The sequence below is a fragment of the Molothrus aeneus genome, chromosome 15 (assembly GCF_037042795.1).
Source record: "Molothrus aeneus isolate 106 chromosome 15, BPBGC_Maene_1.0, whole genome shotgun sequence".
Taxonomy (NCBI): Eukaryota; Metazoa; Chordata; class Aves; order Passeriformes; family Icteridae; genus Molothrus; species Molothrus aeneus.
In genome coordinates, this window is record NC_089660.1 from 18,098,572 (window position 1) to 18,122,554 (window position 23,983).

At 49.0% G+C, this 23,983-nt stretch overlaps 1 protein-coding gene across 1 annotated transcript in view; it reads right to left on the minus strand.

The window, feature by feature from the left end:
* FGF18 (fibroblast growth factor 18) overlaps positions 1 to 23,983 on the minus strand; it is a 66,281-nt gene that overhangs the window by 4,703 nt on the left and 37,595 nt on the right. The window contains exon 5 of the mRNA XM_066560186.1: positions 11,454 to 11,560. Within this exon, the coding sequence (XP_066416283.1) occupies positions 11,454 to 11,560 (107 nt within the window). The remainder of the gene's footprint in view (positions 1 to 11,453; positions 11,561 to 23,983) is intronic.

The following is a 23,983-nucleotide window of genomic DNA, read 5'->3' on the forward strand; positions in this document are numbered from 1 at the left end:
CAGCAGCCCAGGCTCACCCTGCAGTAAGGGGTTCGAGCAGACTTTCTGCACCGTGAGCCGGCTCCAGCCCGCGCAGCTGAGCGCAGCAGAGCCGAGGGGCCGCGCTGGGCCGGGGCTCTCCGAGCACACGGGGCTCACCGAGGAGCAGCCCCGGATTGTTTGTGCAGAGCATTTGGTGAGGGGCTCTCCAGTCTTAAACGTGAAACATGTTGAACTGACACTAAAGCAGAATTAAGTGCCAAAGCATTTGCTGCTTCTACAATTACACTCCGGAGCGCTTTGGTGCTCCTGCTCTCCTTTTATGACCCAACTTGGTCTTATTGTAGTTTGGCTTTCTCGTTTTAAGTTCTCCAAATGGAAAGGATCAAAGAGCTCTTTGTTGTCGTAGCAGGAGCGCTCCTCGGAGCGAGGCATTCCTGCCACGAACAGCTTGCGGCTCAGGGGGAATTCGCGGCCGCTCTGTGCCACCAGCCCGAGCCAAAGCATCAGCAGGTGCAGCAGCCGCCCCCGCCCTCCCCCGCAGCCACGCCGAGCCACCTGAGCAGCTCTTTATGGCACACGGGGCCAGGGCAGGTTTTCTCATTTACGCTTCACAAATCTGGCGCAGTGGACACCGGGAAATCCAAACTTCCCTCGGCTTTCACAGCAACAATGAGCTCGCGGCGGCAACTCGGGTAACAGCGAGGAGCGGCGAGAGAAGCCTCCAGGACGGAAAAGTTTCTCTGTTTGCAAAGATCGGGGTTAGCTAAGCTTAGGTTAAAACACTTCCCCTCCTCAAGTGCTGCTGTATTTAGGAGCTCTCTGGGTGAGCGACTGGTAATGTGCTGCAAATAACAAAAAACCCCAAACACAACCAAACATCCCAGACATGCCGGGTTGGCACAGGACACAGCGAGTCTCAGCACTCCAAGTGAGAGGTGGCTGAATCTCTGGTTTAATTATCACCTTTTTGGCAGCTCAGCCCCCAGGCTCGAAGTCAAACCGTGGTGACACCAGCCCTCCGTACAATGGAGAGCATCTCCCTCTGCGAGGGAAGCAAGACCCCACCTCCCAGAAATTCTGGAGTAGGGAAAGCTACCACCCAAGCAAAAGGTTTCCAAGAGGTGCACGCACCCAGGCTTTCACAAGGAAAACCGCTGAAAAGGGACCCTTCCTGCACCCATCCTTCTCTCACACAGACAGACAGACGGGGTTCCCAAGCCCTGGCACCCTACCGTGGTGGTTTTCATGCCACCCCCAGGTGTGAGGCACACCCACTGAGCTCAGCAATCATTTCAAAGGACTGCTGAAATTCCCTCGGACACTGACACTGTTAGATTCACCCACTGCATTACGCGGACGAAATCCCACCTTGTGTCTCCTAGATTTCACAGCAGTGAGAGCAAGGAAGGCTTGGGTTTCCAGGAGCAGCATGGCTCAGAACTCCCCGTGAGCTGCTCCTGAAGGATGCCCAGCTGAGGACTCAGGGCTGGTGCCCCAAACACCACTGATAACCCCTGGCAGCCCCAGAGCTGTTCCCCCAGCAGTGCCCAGAGACGAGAGGCTTTCAGGAAGTTCCTTCTCTGCAGTTTTGCACAAGCTTAGCTCAAAGCCAGAGGGCCAATGCTCGGAGCCTCCTCTAGACTTGCTCCACATGGCTTGGAAAATCCCAGGTGGAAGGAGGCAATACAGGAGCAGTGTTAATGTCACAGCTTTTAGCACTGCCCCTCTCCCCCTTGACGGGCACGCGCACACACACACACACACACCTTCTAAAGGCAGGTCGGAAAACACGATGGGGAGGTGAGCACAGCACTGCCAGAGCCCACAGTTCTGGGGTGGCAGAACCTGCTCACTCACAGCAGTGAGCCTGAGTGCTCAGCCATCCCCTGCACTTTATGGGAATTATCGGGACAGATCCATCAGCAGCATCCTGATGCTCAGCATCTTGGATTTATGACAAAGCATCCTGACCACAGAGACACCTCTTGACCCAAATGCACATTCCTGCTCCTAGAGCAGGCTGTAAATCAGGGAAGCTGCATCCATAACTGCCAAGAGTCACTCAACCTCATGCGCGTTTCCTCCAGCTTTCTGCCCTCTGAACCTGCACAATCCTCCGAGGAAAATACTTAGGAGTCATGATGGGCAGTTCAATAAAAGTGTCTGCCAGCACAGTGGAGAGGTTAATTATGTATACAGGACATCTAAGTGCATTCACGAGGCAGGGAAGTAACACAAAACCACGCAGAGGAGATGCTCCGTGGAGGGCACATCTCCCTCCAGAGGCCCCGTTCCAAAGCAGCCCTGCCCACATTTGCCTCCAGCTGCCCCCATGTGCTGGGAACACCCCATTCCTCCTGAAAACAGGCAAAAAAGGGCACGGTCCTGCATGTGTGGGTCAGGACATGCAGGCTCGGCAGAGCCCTGTGCCTGTCTGTGCCAGGCACAAGCTGCAGGAACCGAGGAAGGAAGAGAACAGCTTAAAATTTTTCTTTCCTTCCACCTTCCCTTCCAAAATTCCCTTTTTCTAACTAAGTTCAGTAATCCCCACATTGCCCTGGGAGAGCTCTCTGTCACAGGATAAACTGGAGGACACAGATGAAAGGAGTCTCTGTAGGCTGGACCAGGCAAGGCTGGGGTTACACCAGGACAGGCCTCCTCACCTGCTCCTTCCGTCACTGCCACGGCTCCTGCCAACACTGCAGCAGGGTGGCCACAGCCTGAATTAGGGCAAACCAGGTGGCTTCACCTGGAAAGATGCACATTTGCTTGACAGACATTCCTAACTGCATCTCAGAGAGCTGCACATACGAAATATCAACTGCTTTTTAAACGAACTTTATTAAACCAAGAGAAAATTTAGGAAACTTAAGTTAAAACTGCAGGTTCCCTGGAGCAGGAAGCTATTGCTCTTCAGGAGGTCTGAATCCCCAGGCAGGTTTCAGATGTGATATCTGAGCAGATCTATGGCATCTTCTGTTATCTGCACCCACCAGGTCCAGTTCCATGGAAGCTGGGAGGGGCTGCATGTGGTAAGGGATGGGAAGGTGTTTTTACCCCTCTGTACAAAGCACAACCTGCTGCTGAAGGGCTCTGCTGGGCTTTGCTGGGAGCTCTTTTCCAGCAGTCATTTCCAGCCTCCATAGGCCAGTCCTGAACTTTCTATAAAAGCCATCTAAGAGCAGCAGCATATTTCATGTAGGCTTCAAATCAATATATAATTGTAGCAAGGTGGGAGTCACTCTTCTCCCTGGGAACAAGCGACAGGATAAGAGGACAGAGACTCAGGCTTGGGGGAGATTCAGGCTGGGCATCAGGCAGAATTTGTTAAACATGGGAAGGGGCTGCCCATGGAGGTAGAGTCCCCAACCCTGGAGGTATCAAAGGAAGGCCTGGAGGTGCTCTGGGCTGGGGACAAAGTGGGCACCAGGCACAGCTTGGACTCAGTGGTCTGGGAGGGCTTTTCCAACCTCAGTGATTCTGTGATACAGAGAGTTGTGCCACTACAGGCATTGTTTTCTTAAAAATTTGTTTAAAACCCAGGTGTAGATGATAAGTGGAGCAGGATAACAAGACTAGAAGAGTTGCTGACCTCATAGAAAGTTGTGTTTGTCCCAGATTTATTCACATTAAACAAACATGCACACTTACTGTAAGTTATCATTGCAAACAAATGCAATTTCATCCAGCCAAGATTCCAGTAGTGACACCACTTTCCATGGAGCAAGCTTAAATGGGGGAAATTTAGAACCAGAAAGGTCATTGTTTGTATGCAGGATGGCATTAGTTCTCTTCATGTCAAGTTATATTACTAAGAAAAGAGAGAAATCCATCATCAAATCAAGTGCCATCCAGAAAAAATTATCATCCAGATTTGTTCCAGCCTGTGAGTGACCAACTTCCATCCCTATGCAACAAATGCAAGGCTTGAGACTTGTCCTCCCTAGGCAAAACTTCGTATCTCTGGGTACCCAAAAGATAAGGCAAGAGAATCTCAAGAACAAAAATGTATTTAAGCAGGATCTACTTTTCTTGGACCTCAAATATAGTTCTGTAACTGACATATCAAATAGACTCTATTTTGCTACTGTTAGAGCACAGGTTTTATTCTCCACCGCAAAAATAGCCTCTGTCTTCTCACCTCCTCTCCAAAACCAAACTGCAAGCCAAGGAGAAACAGTCCTTGAGGAGCAGGAGTCCCCTGAACGTGATCTCAGCTGCACCCATTTGAGAGAGACAATTCCTTCTTCCTTCCTTCTTGCAGTTAAATACATCAGTGTATTTGCTAAGTAGTGCTTAGAAGAAACATCACACTCAGCTTAAGAGATGCTCAAGACCAACAAAAAATTGCACTTAGGAGATGAAATGCTGTGAGGAAAGCAGTTAAATCCAACTTGATAAGTGTCAGCACAAGATGCATTCAGCAGCACCCTCTCCACCCAGACAAGACAAGGCATGACCAGGGCTCAGGGATCCCCATCAGTAATTTTAATTAACATTAAACCTTAGGGAACTGAAATAGTCCAACAGGACACACAGCTGCAGCCACCACAAAACAGAGGACAGGAGGTCAGCAGCTTTATGGTGACATTTGCTTCCTGAGGACAGCAAGGATTAAATTAAATTATCACACAGCTTTCAAGAAGATGGTTTTCCTCCCTGGAAGGGCATGGACACCTTCCAGCCATCGGATAAGGAAACGATTCAGAGGTCAAGCTTACAAGTTGGGGCTGCAAGTGAACCTTGACTTTGCAAGCTTAGTCTGAGAGAGAACTGGGGCTTCTTAGAAATATCCAAAGGAAACACGGCATTTCCTAAAGAGGAAACACAATAAACCTGTACATGTGTTACAGAGCTCTCTGGTGCCCTGACACAGCCAGGACATACAGTGCTCACATCCCCAGCAGAGTACCTGCGAGTCCTCATCATAAAAATAATACTATGAAGAATGTTTATTTTTTTAAATAAAATGACCATTTGCTTTATTTCAGGGCAAACACTTGAAGAATTAGGGCTGTGCTGAGAAGCTTAAGTTTACTGGAGATGTTCACATATAGATAAAAGTAGTTTTGGGCACCAAAACTGCCCCAGCACTGGAGGTGAGGCTGCCCCAGCCCAGAGCAGAGCAGGACAATCCCTCCCTTGCCCCTGATGTCCCCAGGACAGGGATGTCCCTCCTGGCTCCAGGGCACTGCTGACTCAGATCCAACTGGCCATGGACCAGGGCCCCCCCAGGTCCCTTCTTGCAGCTCATCTCCAGCTTCTCAATGATGTTTGGGGTCTGAGAATGGAGGAGTGTGGTTTAGCTTCCACTTCCACTTTTAATTTCATGACACTCTCAGCTTCTAAATTTTCAGAAAAATAATTCAATTTTTTTTCCACAGGTTACGGGGGAAAAAGCCTGATCAGATAAATGCAGAAGATTCTGATAGCCCAACCAAAATAGAAGTGGTTTTGTCATCTCATTGCTTTTAAGACCTTCGCAATCCTGCAGGCTCTGATTCCAGATTTTTGGACACTTGAGACAATTCCGGATCAGGTCTCCCTGTCCTAAATATGGCAATGTCCAAAGCTGGTTGGCTTCAGGGTCCAGTGCATGTGTTTATTTAGATGACTTAAACTAAAAAAACGTTACAGGAAAGCGAAGACTCAGACTGCAGTTCCAAACGAGATCTGAGTGAGACCCAGCAAAAGCCATGTCAAGTTCTGCTTTTGCATGAGATGCCAAGTTGGAATGGTTTATGGCTGAGCATGTCACAGAGAGATCCACAAAACATGTGCTATTAAACCTGACACCCCACCAATCCTGCTCATGTTTATGTTGCAAATTCAGCATTCAAAAATGTAAGGTTTTACAAGCCCCTTTCAAGCAACCCGAATACTGTGCAACTCCAGGAAAAATTCTGGATAAGCATTAAACTCCAGTGAAACTTAGAGTTCTGCCCCAAATCCAAGATGCAGTTAAGTGTGGTTTTAAATATACAAGCTGAGCAGGGCAAACACCTCATGTACTGCACCAGAGTTCCAAACTGCAACCCCAGGGTGCCCCTGCCCTCTCCACACACCTCCTGGCACCTTTACAGCACCCCTGGCTGCCAGGATGGCCCTGGCATGGCAGGCACAGGAGCACTGGCACCCAAATGTCACACAGGACTGGGGCATGTGGAGGGCACTGGGCTTGGGGCTCATCCTGAAGTGTCCTTACCTCAGCCCCCAGCCCTGCAGTGAGGAACTGATTCTCCACCAGTAGCTTTTCAAAGACAGCTTTTCAAGAAAGCTTAACCTCACTCTCAGCCAAAGCCAACTGATGAAAACCTGCTCCAGGTACAGCAAAAAGGCTTTGGAGGATCCCCTAGTGTCTCCCACCTATGTGAGTCTCCTTCCCTACAAAGGGAGGCTCCTGCTGAAGCCTCCACAGCTCCTTCCCCCATGGGGCCAGTGGGTTTCAGGGGCCAAGAGCACATTTACAGGCCACAGTGGGCACCTTCAGTCTTTGATGCTGTCAAGAGTTTTTTTAGCCAACTTTCCTGACTAAACACACACATGCCTCAAGAAAACCCCTATTTTAAAGCTGTAATGTAAACAACTCCAAATTATTACTATCCCCTAAAGGCTACTGCTGGCAGGCATCAGTGATAAAGCTCTGCCAGAGCAGTCTGGCATCGAGCAACAATTTGTTTGTTGTCCTGCAAAAATACAGAGAGCCTTGCCATATGGTATTAGCAACTTTCTGGTAACATTAAGAAATATATTGGCTTGGAAAGCAGTTATCACACCAGCAAAAATGCTGTGTTTAGAGGCAGGTCTCTGCTGTGAGTGGCACCAGCACAGTGGTGCTGGTCAGGGCTGGGAGAGGCACTGGTGGCCAGCCTGGCCGTGCCACCTCCTGTCCCCTGGACCAATGACATGGCCCTGGCACAGCCAGGCTTTGGCTGGCACAGCTTTTGTTCAGGAGCTGGGCTGTGCCTGGGGCCCAAAGCTCAACACTGCTCGTTGGGAGTGCTGGGAGGGCCCCAGTGCTGCAGACATGGTGTCAGGGGACACATCCCCAGGAGGCACCCAAATGATCTGTCACCTGTCTGGAGCTCTGCCTCAGCCACCCAGCTGCCCACAGCCTCCTACCCTTCACCAAACAGCTTTTCTCCTCTGCTCACATTCAGCTCAGAGAATGGAGGAATAAAATCAAACTCATTAAAATGCTTTTACAAAAATAATGCCCCTATATGTCCCCAATACTACCATGATTTTGAGAGTGTGTGGACACCAGATCACTGAGGATCTTTGAAAGAAGGTGGGAGTGTGAAGAACCCTCCCCACGGATACCTGCTGCAGCCTGAGCGCCAGCATTGACCAGACTGCCTCATCCCACAGGGGGTGTCAGGGAACTTCCCTGGAGACAGTGCTGGGGTCAGGAGATGCTCTGCTCTGCTCCCCATGCAGCAGCCACCAACCCTGGCTGTGCCCAAAAGAATAGCAGGCTCTGGCCTTCCTTTGATGGTTCAGGCTTCACACAGACCCCTGACTGCAAATGTTCTCCTGGCAGAGGATGGGACAGGGCAGTGAAGGGCAATCTCTGCAGCATCCTGCAGTTCTAGGGAGCTGGATGTGCTGTAAGGACAGGCTCAGCAAGAGCAGCTGGAGCCCAGCTCAGGTAAGAGCCACCTGCTCAGCCCAGGCTGCTCCTCACTCTGGGAGACTTCAGTGACTCACCCTTGCCAGCCTTCAGCAAACACAAATGGCCTCATCTCAATGCAAATGCATGAGATAAGAGAAGCTGAGGCAGAGAGAGAAAACACAGAAGGACTCCCCAGGAGAACCAGTTAGAAGCTCAAGAGCACCTCCAAAGAGACCATCAGCTCCTCTTTGCCTCTAACAGTGAATTACTGCCAATATTCAGAGTTGTTGTGTTCTAGATGACTTGTCACAAGTGGACAAGTCACATTGTGCCTCTCCTTTGAAGAACTGCACCTTTGAGTCCTTTTCTCCTTGTGTTTGTAAAAAACCTGATATAAATAAAGAGGTTTAATAATTTTTTTAAAGACAAAAAAGTTTCTCAGAAAAGCAGCTGGCATTCTTGTTCTGAATTTTCCTATTTTCATCTCTCTCCTGATTCCACCATAGTGTGATTCCACCATAAAGCCTGGAGAAGAGAGGGCTCTAGGAAGAACTTAGTGCAGCCTTTCAGTATTTAAAAAAGGTTAAAAAAACAGGGACAAACCTTTTAGCAGGACCTGTTGCAGTAGAACAGGGAGTAATGGCTTTTACTAAAAGAAGATAAATTTGTACCAGATATAAGAAGAAACTCTTTGCTTTGAGGGTACTGGCACAGGGTGCCCAGAGCAGCTGTGGCTGCCCCTGGATCCCTGGCAGTGTCCCAGGCCAGGTTGGACACTGGGCCTTGGAGCAGCCTGGGACAGTGGGAGGGGTCCCTGCCATGGCAAGGGGTGGAATGGGATGAGCTTTAAAGTCCCTTCCAACCCCAAAAATTCTGTGATTTTATAATAAAGTTCAATGGTCCACAGAAAACCTCAGGAAGACCAGAAAACTCAGGACCTACAATTTTTATGTAGCTCCAAAACACCATGGTCTAAGAAACAGATGGGCAGAAGTAAAAAGAAAGAAATCTAAATGTTTCTTGGGCCTTCTTCAAAACAACACCAAGAATCCACAAAAAACACACTCTAGTTTGTTTTCCCCAAGCGCTGCTCACCTGTAACAGAGAAGTGACTGCTGTACAACACATCCCCTGTCTCATTTTCCAAAGCATCACAGAGTGCCAGTGACTGCAGCAGCTGCTGTTATAACAGAGTCAGGAGCCTGCCCAAACCAGCTCTGAGCCCTTTGGCCACTGCTGCCTGTGAACACACACAGCAGCACCTGAGACAGGCAAAACCCACAAGGTTTGGGGCTCCTGAGCAGGCTCCATCAGAAGGCTCTGCTGGGAAACTCGGGTGGAGGTACAATCATCAGAAATAAGGACACAAAGGCTGCTCTTCTTACCCCTGGGGAGTTAATCTGCTTCCCTGCAACACAGCCAGCTCCAAGGTGGGGAAAAGCCCTGTCCACCTCTGGAGCTCTTGTGTTCATCACCAGTTCCAGCTGAGAACAACAACCTGCTCCTGACTGTGGCACTCTTTGTAGGTGATTATGGGATACAAAAGGGGCTAAATTCAAAGCAGGTTTTCAACTGGGGGGGATCCAAAACTGCTGAGTGAGGAGGAGAACAGAGCCAGATGGCATGTGCTGGTCTGGTTGGGGATTCTGCAGTGCAAGGCAATAGGAAACGAGCAGAGGAAAGGCCTGGGTTGGTCCCATGGCTCCTCTCCTGCCAAATGAACATAGCAGGACAACCATGGAACAATCACTTCGTGGGCTTCATTCCCCTCCACCCCCAGACTGAACTTAAATATTTGTATAAGCCCAGGCGTAACTTTTATCTCATGTTTTCCTTGGGGTTTACTGGCTGTTTAGAGCATTCAGGCTAAAAAGCATTCCCTCAAACTCTTGCCACAAAGAGAGCTGAAACCATGACACTAATTAAAACCACACTCTTTGGTATCAAGAAGACATGCTATTGTTTTCTTTTGTTGCTTATGAGGAGCTGTTAATATGGGCAACACGTCTGGAACATTTTCCTGCCCAGCGCCGCGTTCCCTCCAGCCCAGCTCGGCTGCTTTGGGAAATTGTCATAGGCTGGGCTGGGAGGGCAGCAGTATTTACAGGAACAGACTTATTTATTCTTTGTAACAAAACATTTACCAGCTTAACACCATGAAAAGCACACGGGGAGGCAGGTAAAGGTTCACGCTGCCTGAAAGGTGACAGTGAAACAAGTGACCTGCCTCAGTGCCCAATGGGCCAAATCAAGGGATGAGCCTTAAATACACACTCCATATAAATTTATGGTATGTTTGGAAAAACTGAGTGTCCAGGAACATCCTGACTTTGCCAGGATGCTCCTGGGCACTCCATTCAGAACAGGAAAGGCTGTGGGCTGCCCTGTGCCACTGCTGACCCACCTGGGGCAAGGTCTGCTGAAGGAAAAGGATTTTTCTAAGATTTTGTGCTCAATTTACCCCACCTGAGTGCTTCTAAGGTCTCCATGACTGGTATCAGCACCTCATAAACATTAACAACATTATCCTTACAACATTTCTGGGGAAAATGCTCAGATCTGGGGAAAATGCTATGATCACATTTAAAGGATGGAAAATTGGGGCACAGAAAAGTCTAAGGTAGGTTTGTGTCCAATGCAACCTTCAAAAGCATCCAACATGGTTTAAAACCAGTTAAAATAATTTCCCTGTCCAAGACCAAACAATGGGGTCCCATGCAGGGTGGTAACCCAAGTGGAGGAAGCAGAGACAATTGGCTGCTTTGCCCCAGCCCTCTCAGAGTGCTAATTTCCATTTCTCCCTGATTTTAAGCAGTGCCCTGGATGCCTCCTGCCTTGACAGGTAGCTCCAAAGCAGGTCAGGCACAGGGCCCTGGCTAGCAGCAAATAACCTGGTCTTAGCCTCCACAGAGCATCTGATCCCCAAGGAAGCACAAGTGGAAGAGGGAGGGGTCCTCCAGGGAAGGCAGTGTCCCACAGGTGTCACTCCTGGGACCACAACAGTAAATAATTTTTCATCAGAGCCATTTGGTTTCTGGTTTCTGTTTGGGAGCACGGCTTTCACTGCCTTGACTAAAAACAAAACTCTGCTTCCATTTTTCACGGCCACAAAGATGCTCGATTTGAACTCCTGGTGGTGCAAAGTGAACGCAGTTGAGGTTTGAAGGCTGGAATATTCTATTTGATATTTATTTTTTGGTGGCACTTCAGCTTTGCACAAGCCTCTTCCTGGTTAGCAAGCCTCCAGCCTTTCCAGCCATAAAGAAGGACTGTGTGAATTACAAAAATACTACTTCAGCACACAAGTTGGGCTGAAGGGGTGAACACACTGTAATTTGTTACATGCTTCCATTGGGGAGGCATCCCCCAATGTTCAGATTCCAGCCCTGGCTGTGCCATGCCAGTCCCTGGCTCCTGGAGGGCAGGAAGGAGCCTTCTGCTGCCCAGCACAAACCACAGCACAGTGCTCTGCTTGCGCTTCTACTCTGAATTCTTCCCAAAAGGAATTCTGGGGGAAATTCATATTTGAATGTCCCCCCAAAGAAAGATCAGATGAGGAAGGTGCTGTGGAGGTGGCCATGGCTCTGGGATGCTAAGGTGACATCTCACGTGAGGCACGACCCCGTGCACACCTGCAGCAGCACTGGAGAGCCCTGTGAGGCTGCAGGGCTCCTCTGGCAGCCTGGGGGGCTCAGGAGAGCCCCTGGGAGAGCAAAAGCTTCCCTGCAAACCCCACATCCCCTGTCCTGCTCCTCATTTGAGGCTGACAGACGAGGCTCAAACACATCATTACAGCCTTGAGGAGGCTGCTCAAGGTAACACTCAGGTTACAGATGAATTAATAGGAAACACTTACCTTGCCCACTAGCTTGCCTTTCCTGTTCATGCAAAGGTAGAAATCTGTCTCCTTCCCTTTGATCCGGACTTGACTTCCAAAAGTGTCTGTTTCCACTAGAAGCTGGGCTTGGAAAGGAAGAAGAAAAGAAAGCATTTACCTGTGTGGTCCCATGAAGGCACAGGGTGCAGATCTCCCTAGGCACTGTCCCAGTGCCCAGCTGAATCACACCATGCCCAGGTGCTCTGCAGGGCACAGCCCCAGGCAGCACCAGGGGCCGAGCTCATGGCTCGGTGCAGGACTGACACCTCTCCACTCACTCCCACACAGATACCCCAGGTTTAAAGCTGGTTTGCCACAGAATAACCAACAATAAACACAATATAACCACACGTGTGGGCTCCATCTGTCACACCAACGCCACCACCACCAGCAATATTAGCTCAGTGTTAATAGAACCAGAGAACTGCTTATATTGGAAAAAACCTCTGAGATCATCAAGTCCAAAACTGTTCCTCCAGCACTGTTGAGGCCACCACTACACCCTGTCCCCAGGTGTCACATCTACACGGCTTTTAAACACCTCCAGCGATGGTGATGCCACCGCTGCCCTGGGCAGCCTGTTCCAATGACAACGCTCTCCTTCACGCTGCGGGAGGGTTCTTGGAGGATAAGAACGTGGATTTTATTCTCATGAAGATGAAAGATTAGCATGACGAGAAAGAAAATCCTTTCCCCACAGCCAGCAGCCTTCAAACACTGCACAGAAGTGGTTCAGCCACACACTCCAGTGCAAAACATTACAGTGACCTCCTGAAGGTCACCACAACAGCCAGCAGGGAGAAATTTGGCACTGCTTGTTCTGTCTGATGCACACCCACCCTGCACATGTCCTCCATGCCTTGTTGTGCATCCAGGAGGTCAGAAATTTCTTTCTGGCAGTCCAGACTGAGGTCTCCAGCTCTAGCTGGGAGAAATGTGGCCAATCTCAGTGTCTTGCAGGGTATCGATGCCAGAGCTGGTTTGCAGCAGGAGCCAGGGTAGAGGACAGATTTCTGCCGCATCTCCATAAACGCCCTGCTCTGCCACAGCTGTACCTGCAGAAGGGGCCAGGCTGCCACCCAGACAAGCAGCATGCCATCATCATCATCATCATCATCATCATCATCATCTCAAAACCCCAGACAGATCCAAATCCAGCCTTTTATTTCATCTCTAATCTAAACACAAATTCCAGTCATGCTCAAGATTCGGATTCCAGGAATTTCCCCAGAGAGGCAGGAACAGGCAGACTGGACATTTTGGTTCAGATCCATCCCCGACATGGAGGAGGAGAAAGGAGACATGGTTGAAACACAATGCAAGAATGTGTGAGTGTCAGCAAGTGCAGCTCCATGCTCCTGCTCTGGAAATACTCACGCCTGTGAGTGCTGAGCCCCACCGTAGAAATACAGCTTTTGCCAAACTCTGGAGAATGTTTGATCTGTGCTGCAAAAAGTCACATTCTTTTTGGCATTCATATTTCAAACTTTAAAGCCCTCTAAGAGCAAATATGTTCATTGTAAGGATTTACCATGGGGATAGAAATAGGAGTTTGTTTCATTTAAACACATTAATATTTTTCCCACTTGTAAAGTCAGCTTTTGGCTTCTGCAGCAGTGCAAATATCACAGACCTTTAACTCACAAGGGCCCTAAACAATTTTCCCCTCACAGCTCAGTCACATCTGTAAGTTCAGGGGTTTCCAGTTACTAGCTGCTTACATTTATTTAGATCTATTTGTTAAACCTGTTATCACTGGGGATATTTAAATTATAACTGCTTTCTGACAGCAAGTGGGATAATGTCTGTATTACAGCAGGATATTACTTGCAATCATGCACAGATATGGATATTTATGGAAGTTTTTCAGAAACACCTCATGGGTTTAGGTACCTGTGATGGAGAGCAGCCTGAAGCAACAACTGGGTGCTGCCCACTTTGTCCTTTCACCTGCCAGGTCAGTATCCAACCTGTGACCACTTCTGTGAGGAAGGGCCCTGAGCCAGAAATAACCCCTCAAAGGGAGGCTATCAAGGTGAGCCAGCCAGGAGGGGAGTGATGGCACAGGGCCAGGCCAGCTCCTCCAGGGCAGGCTGAGCAGCACGGCTGGAACCTGGTGAGTGCCCACTGCTCCAGGAAGCTCGGGGAGGCTGCTCAGGTGCAATGCAACATTAACAGACAAGAGAACAGCAAAGATGGGACTGTCTGCCTTTGAAGAGGTGATTCTGAAAGGGCTTCTCCTCACATGAGCAGAGGATGGAGGTCAGCCTCAGAGCGGGAGTCCAGCAGCCAGCACAAGAGCAAAGGTTGTGGAGCCAGCAAAGCCTGGTCCAGGAGCCATGGCCGACACCCAGAGCACCAAGGAGCTGCTCACAGATGTGCAGTGGCCAAACCAGCTGGGCATGAACACTGGTGTGGTGCCACCCAGCACAGGGGTCAGAGAAGGCTCCACACAGGCCAGAACAGGAGAGCACAGCTCCCTCTGAGCTGTGAGGCATTCCCTATCCACCCCAGCCTGAGAGTAAAAAGCTGCTGAGAGTGAGTCTGAACATCAGATACAGCCTCTGGCCAGCCAAAGGAGGAGCTAACACCGACAAAACCTTCCGGCATGAGAGCCGTGAGCTGCGGTCCCACGGGACAGGCAGCAGCTCCCACCCCTCTGACGCAGGTCCCCGTGGCAGCCCGTGCTCAGATGGACAAACACGGGGCACACTGGCTCATGCTCCCCACCCCCTCGCTCTGCAGCCACTATGACTAATATCCAAGCTGATTTTAATTTGAAAAATATCACCTTAAAAAGATGCCGGTTCCCTGCTGTGAAAATTAAAACCATCTGGATGGAGTGATTTCAAATAATTAATCTAGGACTCCTTTGGCACCACTACTAATTAAAATATGATACCTTCCTCCCCTTTTTTAAATAAAAAATTTAACTAAAGTTTAAAGATCTAATAAAATAATGTCATAATTTAGAACTAGATGGAAGTCACCTTTCCTGCAGGCTGCAGAGGTTACAGCAGCCTGAGATCCCTCCCAGGCAAGTGCCACAGCACAGCCTGAGCACCAGAGGATAAGCAGGCATCCAGGGAGACATTTGTGCTGGCAAACACAGCAGCATCCATCCCAGGGCCCTGAGAGACAGCCCAAACCCCCAGGGACCACCCTGCACCCCATGCCGAGGAGTGGGAACAGAGGCCAGGAGGTTCAGATGTCTGATCCCTGCTGTGACCTGAGCTGCCCTAGGACAGGCCAAGGCCTCACAGAGGTTTCCCACTTCTGCAAAATCTGAGTCTTAAGATGTAGGAAACATCTTATTTCTAGGGATCCCTGACCCCCCTTTCTACAAGAGAGATCAGTGCAGCTCTAGGGTGGGTTATAACCTATAACCCAGGGGTCTGCAGCACCCCTGACAGCTGATGCTTCTTTGTGCAACAGGCATCTCCCTAAGTTCTCTCAGGAGCAAGGACAGGCACCTTAAATAGCAAATCTGAAATCCTCTGGGATGGATCCCAGCCCTGAAGGATGCAACCAGAGTTCCTAGGGGGTGGAGGCTGAGCCAGCACCCAGGGGTTGCTCATGTCTCCCCCTCCACTCACACACAGCAGGAGAAAAGCTCAGCCAACATATTTTACATTAATTCAAACTGGACTTGAATGCTGTCCTGTCCTGTGATAGGTATGCCATGGCACAATGGAAGTGCCCGGGAAAATCCAAGAGAATGTACAGGAGAGTTCAGGTGAAATGAGAGCCACCATGCCAGAGCAGCAGCCCCACAGCACTCTGGTGCTCAGCACCCCTGACTTCCAGCCCCATCTCTGTCCCTGGACACACCACACAGAGATTACAATCTTTATTTTCAAAGGCCCTGTGCTCCAATCTTCAGATCAGGTGTTATTGTTTAAATTCTTTGACAGCTAGATATTCTGATATGTTTTCCAGGGGAATAAAATAAAGAGCAAAAGAGAAAAGATGTCTTTAGAGGGTGAGATCTCCTGCTACATGTTTTGCCTTATTGGCCCATTTAACCTAAACCTTCCTGAAAACTCCCACTGGAAGAGACTGGAATTCCTCACAAGTCTAGGTGAAAAGAATTACATATGTATGTATATATATATATATATATATATATATATATATATGTTGAAAAGCTATCTACCAGCTAAGAAAACATGAAGTCAGGGAGATATGTGAGATATGTGAAGGTGGCAGAAAATATGCCAAATTATCTTTCAGATATTTCCTGGGAGTGGGAGGACAGGAGCCAGAAAAGCACAGGCAAAGAGAGGAGAAAGAGGGCACCTGAGAAGTGTAAGGTTTACAAGTACCAATCAAAAAATCCTCAGGTCCAGATAAAGAAAGAGATAAAGGGGAAAACACAAGAAGGGTGCAGAAGGACTAGATACTTCAAGTCTATCCACTGGTTTGTGTTTTTTTCAGGTGAAACCCCTGCAAAGGGAGCCACAGGGAGAAAGAACACAGCTGCTTACACTGTCCACAGGCACCCTGCAGCTGGCAAGACACTGGGGAAAAGGATCTCAGAGGGGACAAAGATATTGTTGCTTTGGTTGCACTTCTTTTTCTGAGAAGTCAGGAGAACCTTCTCAGACTTGAAACCATTTCCAGCTAATGAAGAGGATGCACGGACACACTGAGGCTGGGAGCACAGCACCTGGGATGGAGGGCAGCTTTCCCAGTTTGTTACCCTGGAGCTGTGAACAAGGACATTCCCATCTTTCACAGTGCATAGATCACATCCGATGGGAGAGCAAAATCCACTCTGCTGAGACTGAATCTTCTCCTGAGACTCCCAGCATGGGCAACAGTGCTTAAAATAGTTGAAATCTGTTCAAACACTGCCTACCCCTACCAAAACCACATGAATCCCTTCCACGACCACAACATAGGAGAGAATGACCCCGTCTCCACAGTCATGATGTAATGATGAGGGAGTAACACCAAAATTAGGTAAAGTCTGGAGGGTCTAATGAAGCCTGCAGGCTGTGGCCCAGTGAGGGAATCAAGGCTGCATCCCCAAGTTTTGTCTGCACGCTTGCATCGTCCAGCAAACTAAATGGTATTTAATATTTATAATCCACAGAACCCAGCTCCCTTCTCAAATATTCAGGTGCAAATTAGGAGTAACCACCCCAGTCAGTGAGGCTGGTGCTCTGACCCACATACCACTGCCCTGAGCTCATCCTGTCTCTCCTGAGCACAGCATATGCCCATCAAATTATTAAAAGGTATGTTCGTGGGGAGGAAGACTAAGAGCAGCTCTGAGACCCAGGCTCCAGATATTGTCTGTTTTAAGCCACCATGTTTCAGGAGCCAGGAAAGTGCTCGGTGTCAGCACAGAGGCTGCCCAGGGAGCAGCTCCCAGTCCTGCCCAGGGTTTGAAAGATGCTGTTACTCTAAATGAGGATTTCTTTTAGACGCTGTAACTTTCACTCGGTGAAAGCACCCTAACTGTTGCTGACCTGGGGACAAAGACTTTTTGGGGTGTAAGGTCCTCAGGGCACCAACACATCCACCGAGTGCCAAGTCCTGGCAGGTTTTCCTGCCCCATCGCGGGATGGGAAGAGAAGCGGGAGCGAGGGCTCTGTGTGCACAAAGGACAGGCTGCAGGCACAACCTGCCACCGCACAACTGCCTCAGTAGCTCTCAGGAACCAGACAAGTTAAATATTTGCATGGGAGACATCTGAAGAAAATCTATAATGCAGCAAAGACCTCAAAGACATTTCCACTGCAGCAACCTGATCTTGTAAATACTTCCACACAAAGGACTTCACACACATCGGAAGTCCCTCGAGTGCTGATAAAGACCCTACAGGCCGCAGGGTCCCGCCTCTGCCAGCGGCGGCAGGGTGACAGCACAGCCTGGGACAGGCTCTGGGGACAGCTTCCCCCTAGGGCTGTGTGCTGCCCACTGCCCACCCCGAGGGGAAAGGTGCAGGATCCCGGCACGGAGACCCCTTCCCCTCCTGGCACCTCCCTCGGGCCTCCCCTCCGCAGCAGCCACGGCAGCTTCGGCCTCCGGGCTCTGCTTTCGGGCGCTGCCGCTCCCACAGCCCCGCCTCACGCCCGGGCGGCTCCCGTCCCACATCCATCGCTCTGGGCTATCCCTCGGCGCTCCCTGGGCTCGGCTGCAGCACTCGGGGCCAAGACACGCAGGAATCTCCATGCTGGTGCCAAGCGCACCAGCCCGAGTGCCCAGCTGGGCAGGCAGGACACGCTGTGCTGCAGCCAGCCCAGCCTGCACGGCCCGGGATGATCAGCACAGAAAGCATAACTCTCAGGCTCTTTAGTATCATTCTCCACTATTAAATATCACTCCCTATTTAGCCTGACACACCATTCCTAGAAACATGAAATCACATAGTGGTTGGGTTTGAAGAGATTTTCAGGCTCAGCCAGTCCCAACCCCCTGGGCAGGGGCACCTTCTACTGGACCAGGTTGCCCTAAGCCCTGTCCAACCTGGCCTGGACCATTACAGAGCTCTTACCTGTAGTGATGCCCACCCAAAAAATTTCCCTACCACTTCAGCAGTAGCTAACAAAACACAGCCAGGAGATGATGCTGAGCTGGTGTTCCCCAGGTATCTCCGGGACCATCTCAGGCTGATTCTGCCTCCCCACCCTGTAGAGATGTGTTGTTTATGCCAAAGGAGGTTCTAAAACATACAAGTCCTCTTCCCCAGACTGCCAGGCTCCTATAGGATGACAAAGCTTCCAAACATAGTCCCTACAAACTCACTCTAGTCACCACATCTTGAGAGAAGCTTAAATGAAAATGTGCTAATTTGAGATCTTTTATTAGCCTACACATATGAAAATTGTTTGAGAGTTCAACAGATATAAGACCAGAATCAGACCAGAATAAATACCAAGGTAGGTAGGTAGGTCTAAGAGATTTTTGTCCAACTTAAATAAAACTTTAGTAAATCCCTGAATCTGTAATTCTGTGAAAAACAAAACAAATAAACACACACAGAAACAACCCCCCCTATCGGAGCTGTAAGTACCATATTACTGGCCCAGGCTGGTACTACCCAGAGGCTGGTCATCCCTTAGCCATGTGAGAAATGAATGCAAAATACTGTCATTCTAACAGGGAGCCATTTGCACCCTTTTGTATATCTAAGAAAACAGGACTAAGCAGTGGGAATCAGACTTGACCTCTTGCAGATGTTTTATACATAATTCACCATAAGAGACACTAAAAATATTTTGGTAATTGCTTCAACGATGGTGAATAAGTTTATCTAGACAAGATTCAGTAAAAGGGAGGTGGGTAGGTTGTGTGCTTTAAAAACGCCTGGGCGGGGACAGCTGTGAACAAATTCTGCCCTGAACTTTGCCACCTGCAAACTTGCCATGACTAAGAAATAAGCCTGGAAGGAGAAACGTTCAGAATGTTAGCACAGAAATTCCTCTATCTCACCAGGGTGTCCTGCTGCCTCCAAGCACAGCTCAAGTGGACAGTATTTCTACAGAGGCAGGGAAACTGCCTGACAAGCTGCCAGGCTCTGAGTCTGGAATTACTGAAGGATGAGCCTCAAAAAAGTTCAGAAGATCTGTTATGCTTGAAAAAGCACCTAAAATGAAAAATAAAGGGCCAAACCCTGATGTCTTTGATCATTCTCATTTGAATAAACTCCTACTGACACAGTGAAGCCCAACACAACGACCTCAGAACCTGGCCCTGAGCTCCTCGCTGAAACGCATCCAAAGCGCTGGAGTCTCTCGGGTCTGGAAAGAGTGTGAACCTTTCCCGTCCCCGCAGAGGGTTAGAATTACTGCAAGAACAAACCCCAAGGAAGGTATTTTGACTCTCTTGTTCCCAGTCTCAGCTGGACCCAATAAAAACACTGATGTACACAAAAATAACAATAAGGAGAGAATGACCAGCCCAGGAACCCATGTGCTCTCGCGTCTCTGCAGAGCTGCTCCGTGTGTGCCCAGGAGCTCAGGAGAGAGCACAGGGACCCTGCAGCACTGCCCACCTCCCTCAGCAGCTGCTGGCGGGCTGCTCATCCTTAGGGATGAAGTAGGAGTGATGTCAGCACTACCATCTCCTCTTTCCGAGGAGTCCCAAACACATAAATCTCTCCCACATCCCAACACCCAGATGGTTTCACCCACTCCAGCAGTCAGCCTGCCCAGGCTCCACTGCTGTGTTTTTCAGTGCTCCAAAAGGGGGCTGATTGGGACAAATGTGTCAAGCATCTGCAGTACAGCTTGAATTATCAGACGTGCCCAATACACAAAGATTAAGTTCTACCAAGCAGGGTTCTTATTCTGCACCAGTAAAAGCTGAAATTAAGATAATTAATTTTATGGATCAGAGTAGAAGTGTGTCTATGCATTCTCTCAAAAGGGACTCATTGTAACATTCACTTCTTTCGGCAAGTGAAAAATATGCTGAAAATAAAGTTGCAGGATGCTCTGGTGTTTTAAGTGGGATTCTTGTGGCTCTGAAACCCAAAGGAGCAAAGGCAGCAGCACAACCTACCAGAAGAAAATGTTCTGGCACACAGGGAAAATTCCTTTCTGTTTTAAGATTTTAAGCAGGATTTGCTCTTAGACATGGTCACAAATACAGTTTCAAAGATACCTGACTTCTTAATGCCTGTGTTGCTGAAGCTCCCTTTTGCCAGATAAAAGATAACTTATTATTAAATGAAGTACAGAAAATCGTCACTCTTGGGTCAGAGGATATAAGAGAGTGTGACTATTTTGGAGTAAGGGTTAAAAGACGTGGGAAAGGACTGATCTTCTTACAGTGCCTGGGGACACCTGGAACCAGCTGTACCCTGAAGAGTGCCTCAGGGGAAGGACCATGGAGAAAAGTCCTCTGCACCACCCCCTTTGGAGAGGTTTCTCCTAATAGACACAGCACAATTCTTACAACTGTTCTCAGGGCATGAGCAACAGAAATAGCACAACGACCACCAAAAATCAGGTATCACATTAACTCTCCCTTTAACACCTTTGGTTTCACATATTTATTTTTGGAAACATTTATCACGGGACTTCTCTTAAACTGTTACCCCTAGTCCTCAGCATATGTAAGACTATATACTTCCCTTTTACTGCATTTTAATTGCATGAGAAGTTTTAAAAGTCTTTTTTTTTTCTTTCCTGAAGTCATTTGGGACAAAAGGCATCTGGCACTGGGTATTTAAATAAGACCTGTCAGAACTGTAAAATTAGTTTTATGTTTTAATAAAGGTACTTTAAAAATCTCAAATATAATTCTGCATTCAAATCATAAGTGTTTGGATTAAGAAAAGCAGATCCCATGTTAAATCTTAATATAAAAAATAAGTCAAGTACAGAACTAAGCCAGTCCTCATTTGTGGCATTATAAAGAGCAGCAAAGAGGTAATATCTCCCAATAGCTTTTTGGGGGGGACATTCTAAGTTTAGAGAAGCAGCATTGATAGCGAGAAAATCTCTATTATATTATATTATTTGCTATTTATTTCAGTTTATCTAGAGACCCAGGCTACCTTTAAGCTCAGACTCAGGCCCCTGTTTCCATCCAAAATTCTCTCCTCTTTCTTATTCTCCCTGGGATGGACCATCCTGCCCTCCTCTCCCCACCCTGAAGGGGTTGGCCCCAAGGACCTGCATGGCAAAAGATCCCTGGAGGTGCAGGTGCCACATTGGCAGGGGACATTTCTGCTGTAGGTGTGCAGCCCACACCCATCCAAACTGGGATTGAAAAAGCTCACTTAGCTTGGAGAGCTCTGTTTTCAGCTCTGCAATGGGCACAGAATTCACTCCAAGGACCTGCAGACATACAGACAGAGGACAAACCCAAACCTCCTTCCAACACTCACTACCCTACACCAGCGAGCACATCCCTCCTCCCCACCAGGGCACCTTCTGACTCCCCTTCTGTTATCTCCTTCCAGCCTTTGAAGTGCACAGAGAATTGCCCACTCCTACACCTACACAGACCTGTGTGCCAAGCCCGAGCATTGGGCTGCCCCCACCTTTGGCATGGGAGGACAAAGCCACCTTCAAATGCCACCAAGGTGACCAAGTCTCCCCATGTTTGCCACCACCTGAATTCAGCAACCACTGCTAGGACACTCATGGCCAGCACCACCAGAACAGAGGAACCCAAGGACACACCACAGTGGTGGGACAAGAGACAGCCCCTGGCCAACAACACCTTCTCCAAGGGCTTTATAGCCCAGCACAAAGCTGCAGCCTGACCTGTGCGAGAAGGGAGCCACTTCTCCATCCAGGACCCCAAAGGAGCAAAGGAACCAGCTAACACGGACTAAGGAGCTTCAGTGCAAGCTCCTGGTGAGGAACTGCCTGACCTTTACGATCCCTTCCAAACCATTCTTCCCTTCCTTCACTGTTCTGTGACTCTGTGGAGTGGTTTTCCAGATGCTCAGCAGGCCTGGCCCTCCTCCGAGGTCACAGTGTGGATGAAGGGAGCAAGCAGGGAAGTGTCACAGGTGCAGACAGGCTCGGGACAGCCCCCATCCCCCAGCCATGCTGTCACCTCCCTGCCGCCAGCTGCCCAACCTGGCACTTCACCACAGGTCACCTCTGGTGTGAGGAGTTAACGCTCATCCCCCAGCAGGCGCGATGAAAAGGAGACAAAAAAGCAGGATGCTGGTGAATGACAGCAGTGGGTGGCCCAGCCCTGCACACAACAGGCACAGCCAAGTGTGTCTGGCACCAGACAATGCTTGGGCTGGAGGTGTGTGGGGCGGCAGCGCCAGCGCCATTCTCACGGCGGGGCACCCGGCCATGTCGCCTCACAAATCCACTCCTCTCCTTGCTCCCAGCTCTTTCCCGAGGTTGGATTTGTTTTTTTTCTGTGCTGTCCTTCCTGTTGGGACATTTGCAGCTCTGAAAAGAAAGCAGGTCAAACCCCCTCAAATGGTGTATTTAGAGCTTCCCCTTGGGTTCCTGTGGCTTCCTTGCCATTTCCCCGCTGCACTGGGAAGTGCAGCTGGATTTTGGGGTAGCAGCCTGACCCCTGGCTGCTTGGGGCCTGATGTCAAGTGCTGCTAATGTGTTTTGCATTTGTGCCTGGGGGCAGGAAATCTCAACTTCCAGTGCCAAGGGGTTAATTATAATTTATACAGCAAGATCTCAGGCTGCAGGAATTTTTTTCTCCAGCTAATTAAAAGGTGCAATTACCTTTGAGAATCAAAGGGATATTCTGGTACCCAGCTCTGAGAAGCAGATTACAGGCACTTAGGACACAAGGACATCTTTGCTTTTCTACATGTTCTTAGTTTTTGATGTTGATCATTAACAAGAATTTGTCATATTTCTGATCCATCATCACAATGTCCTGCTGACCACATGCTGAAAACCACTGCAACAGGGTAACACAGAGCATTGCTGCTTTCCCTGTGATTACCTATCCTTCCACAACATGCTCAGCTGGCCTATCACCTGCTGCTCAGGACTCCGAGCAAAACTTCCTGCTTTTTTAATTAACAAAGCTTTATGATGACCTTGAGGTGGGCAATACCTAACAGCCCAGTCTGTGCTCAGACCACAAGCTCGGGACTACTTACTCCCAAAGCAAGCAGTGCATTGACGAATGTTGTATTAATTTAATAAAAACATTTGTCTTTATTTGTAAATATTATTATAATTAATAATTATAAATTGATACAATAATTATAAGTATTGTATTAATTTAGTAATAAACATGACTAAACTGTCCCATGGCAGCCGCTCTGCATTTCCCTGTCCTACCCAGCGGTCCAGTGCAAACAGGAGGACACCATTTGCAAATCTACCCCCTCCCACAAGCTCTTCCCATCCGCTCCTTGTCCCTTGCCTTCGTGTTTGTGCAGAGGCTTAACAGTTCCAGCTCTCTCTTCTTACCACTCCCAGAGATGACTGCTGAGCCATTTGCAAGGGGCTAATGTAATTGAATATTCAAATGTGGGGAGTGGGGCTTTTGGCTGAAGACAGCAGTGAAAGGTTCTGGGGAGCTCTCAAAGTCCTGCTCTGGGGTCTCAGCAGAGTTACACGTGCAACACAGGCTGCAGCCTCAGCCTGGCCCAGAGTGCACAAATAAATCCTCAGCCATTCATTGTTTTTTAGGGATGCACTGGGCCATTGCTCTCAGTGAAATGGAGTGCTTAAGTTAGAAACTGGTGCCATGCAGTTGTCAGCAGCCCACACACACTGCAGGGCTCATACACCCGCAGCAGCAGCCTCCACCCTGACCCAGAGCACAGCCAGAAGCAGAGGTGAGGCTGGCAGTGGCAGGAAGACCAACCCTTCCTCTGAAGAGGGGATTCCAAGAAGAAGCTCTGTCTGTGTGAGTTAGAAATGAAGCTCCTGCTGGCAAAGGCGACAGGGGAGCTCAGCAGCTGGTACCCAACATCAGTGACTCTCTACCATGACTTGATTACACTGTAGCAGCTTTATCAGGCTGCCCTTTGATGTGCTGACAGCAGCAAACTGCCTGTGTTGAACTTGTGGCCACGCAGGCTGAAGCACACACCCCAA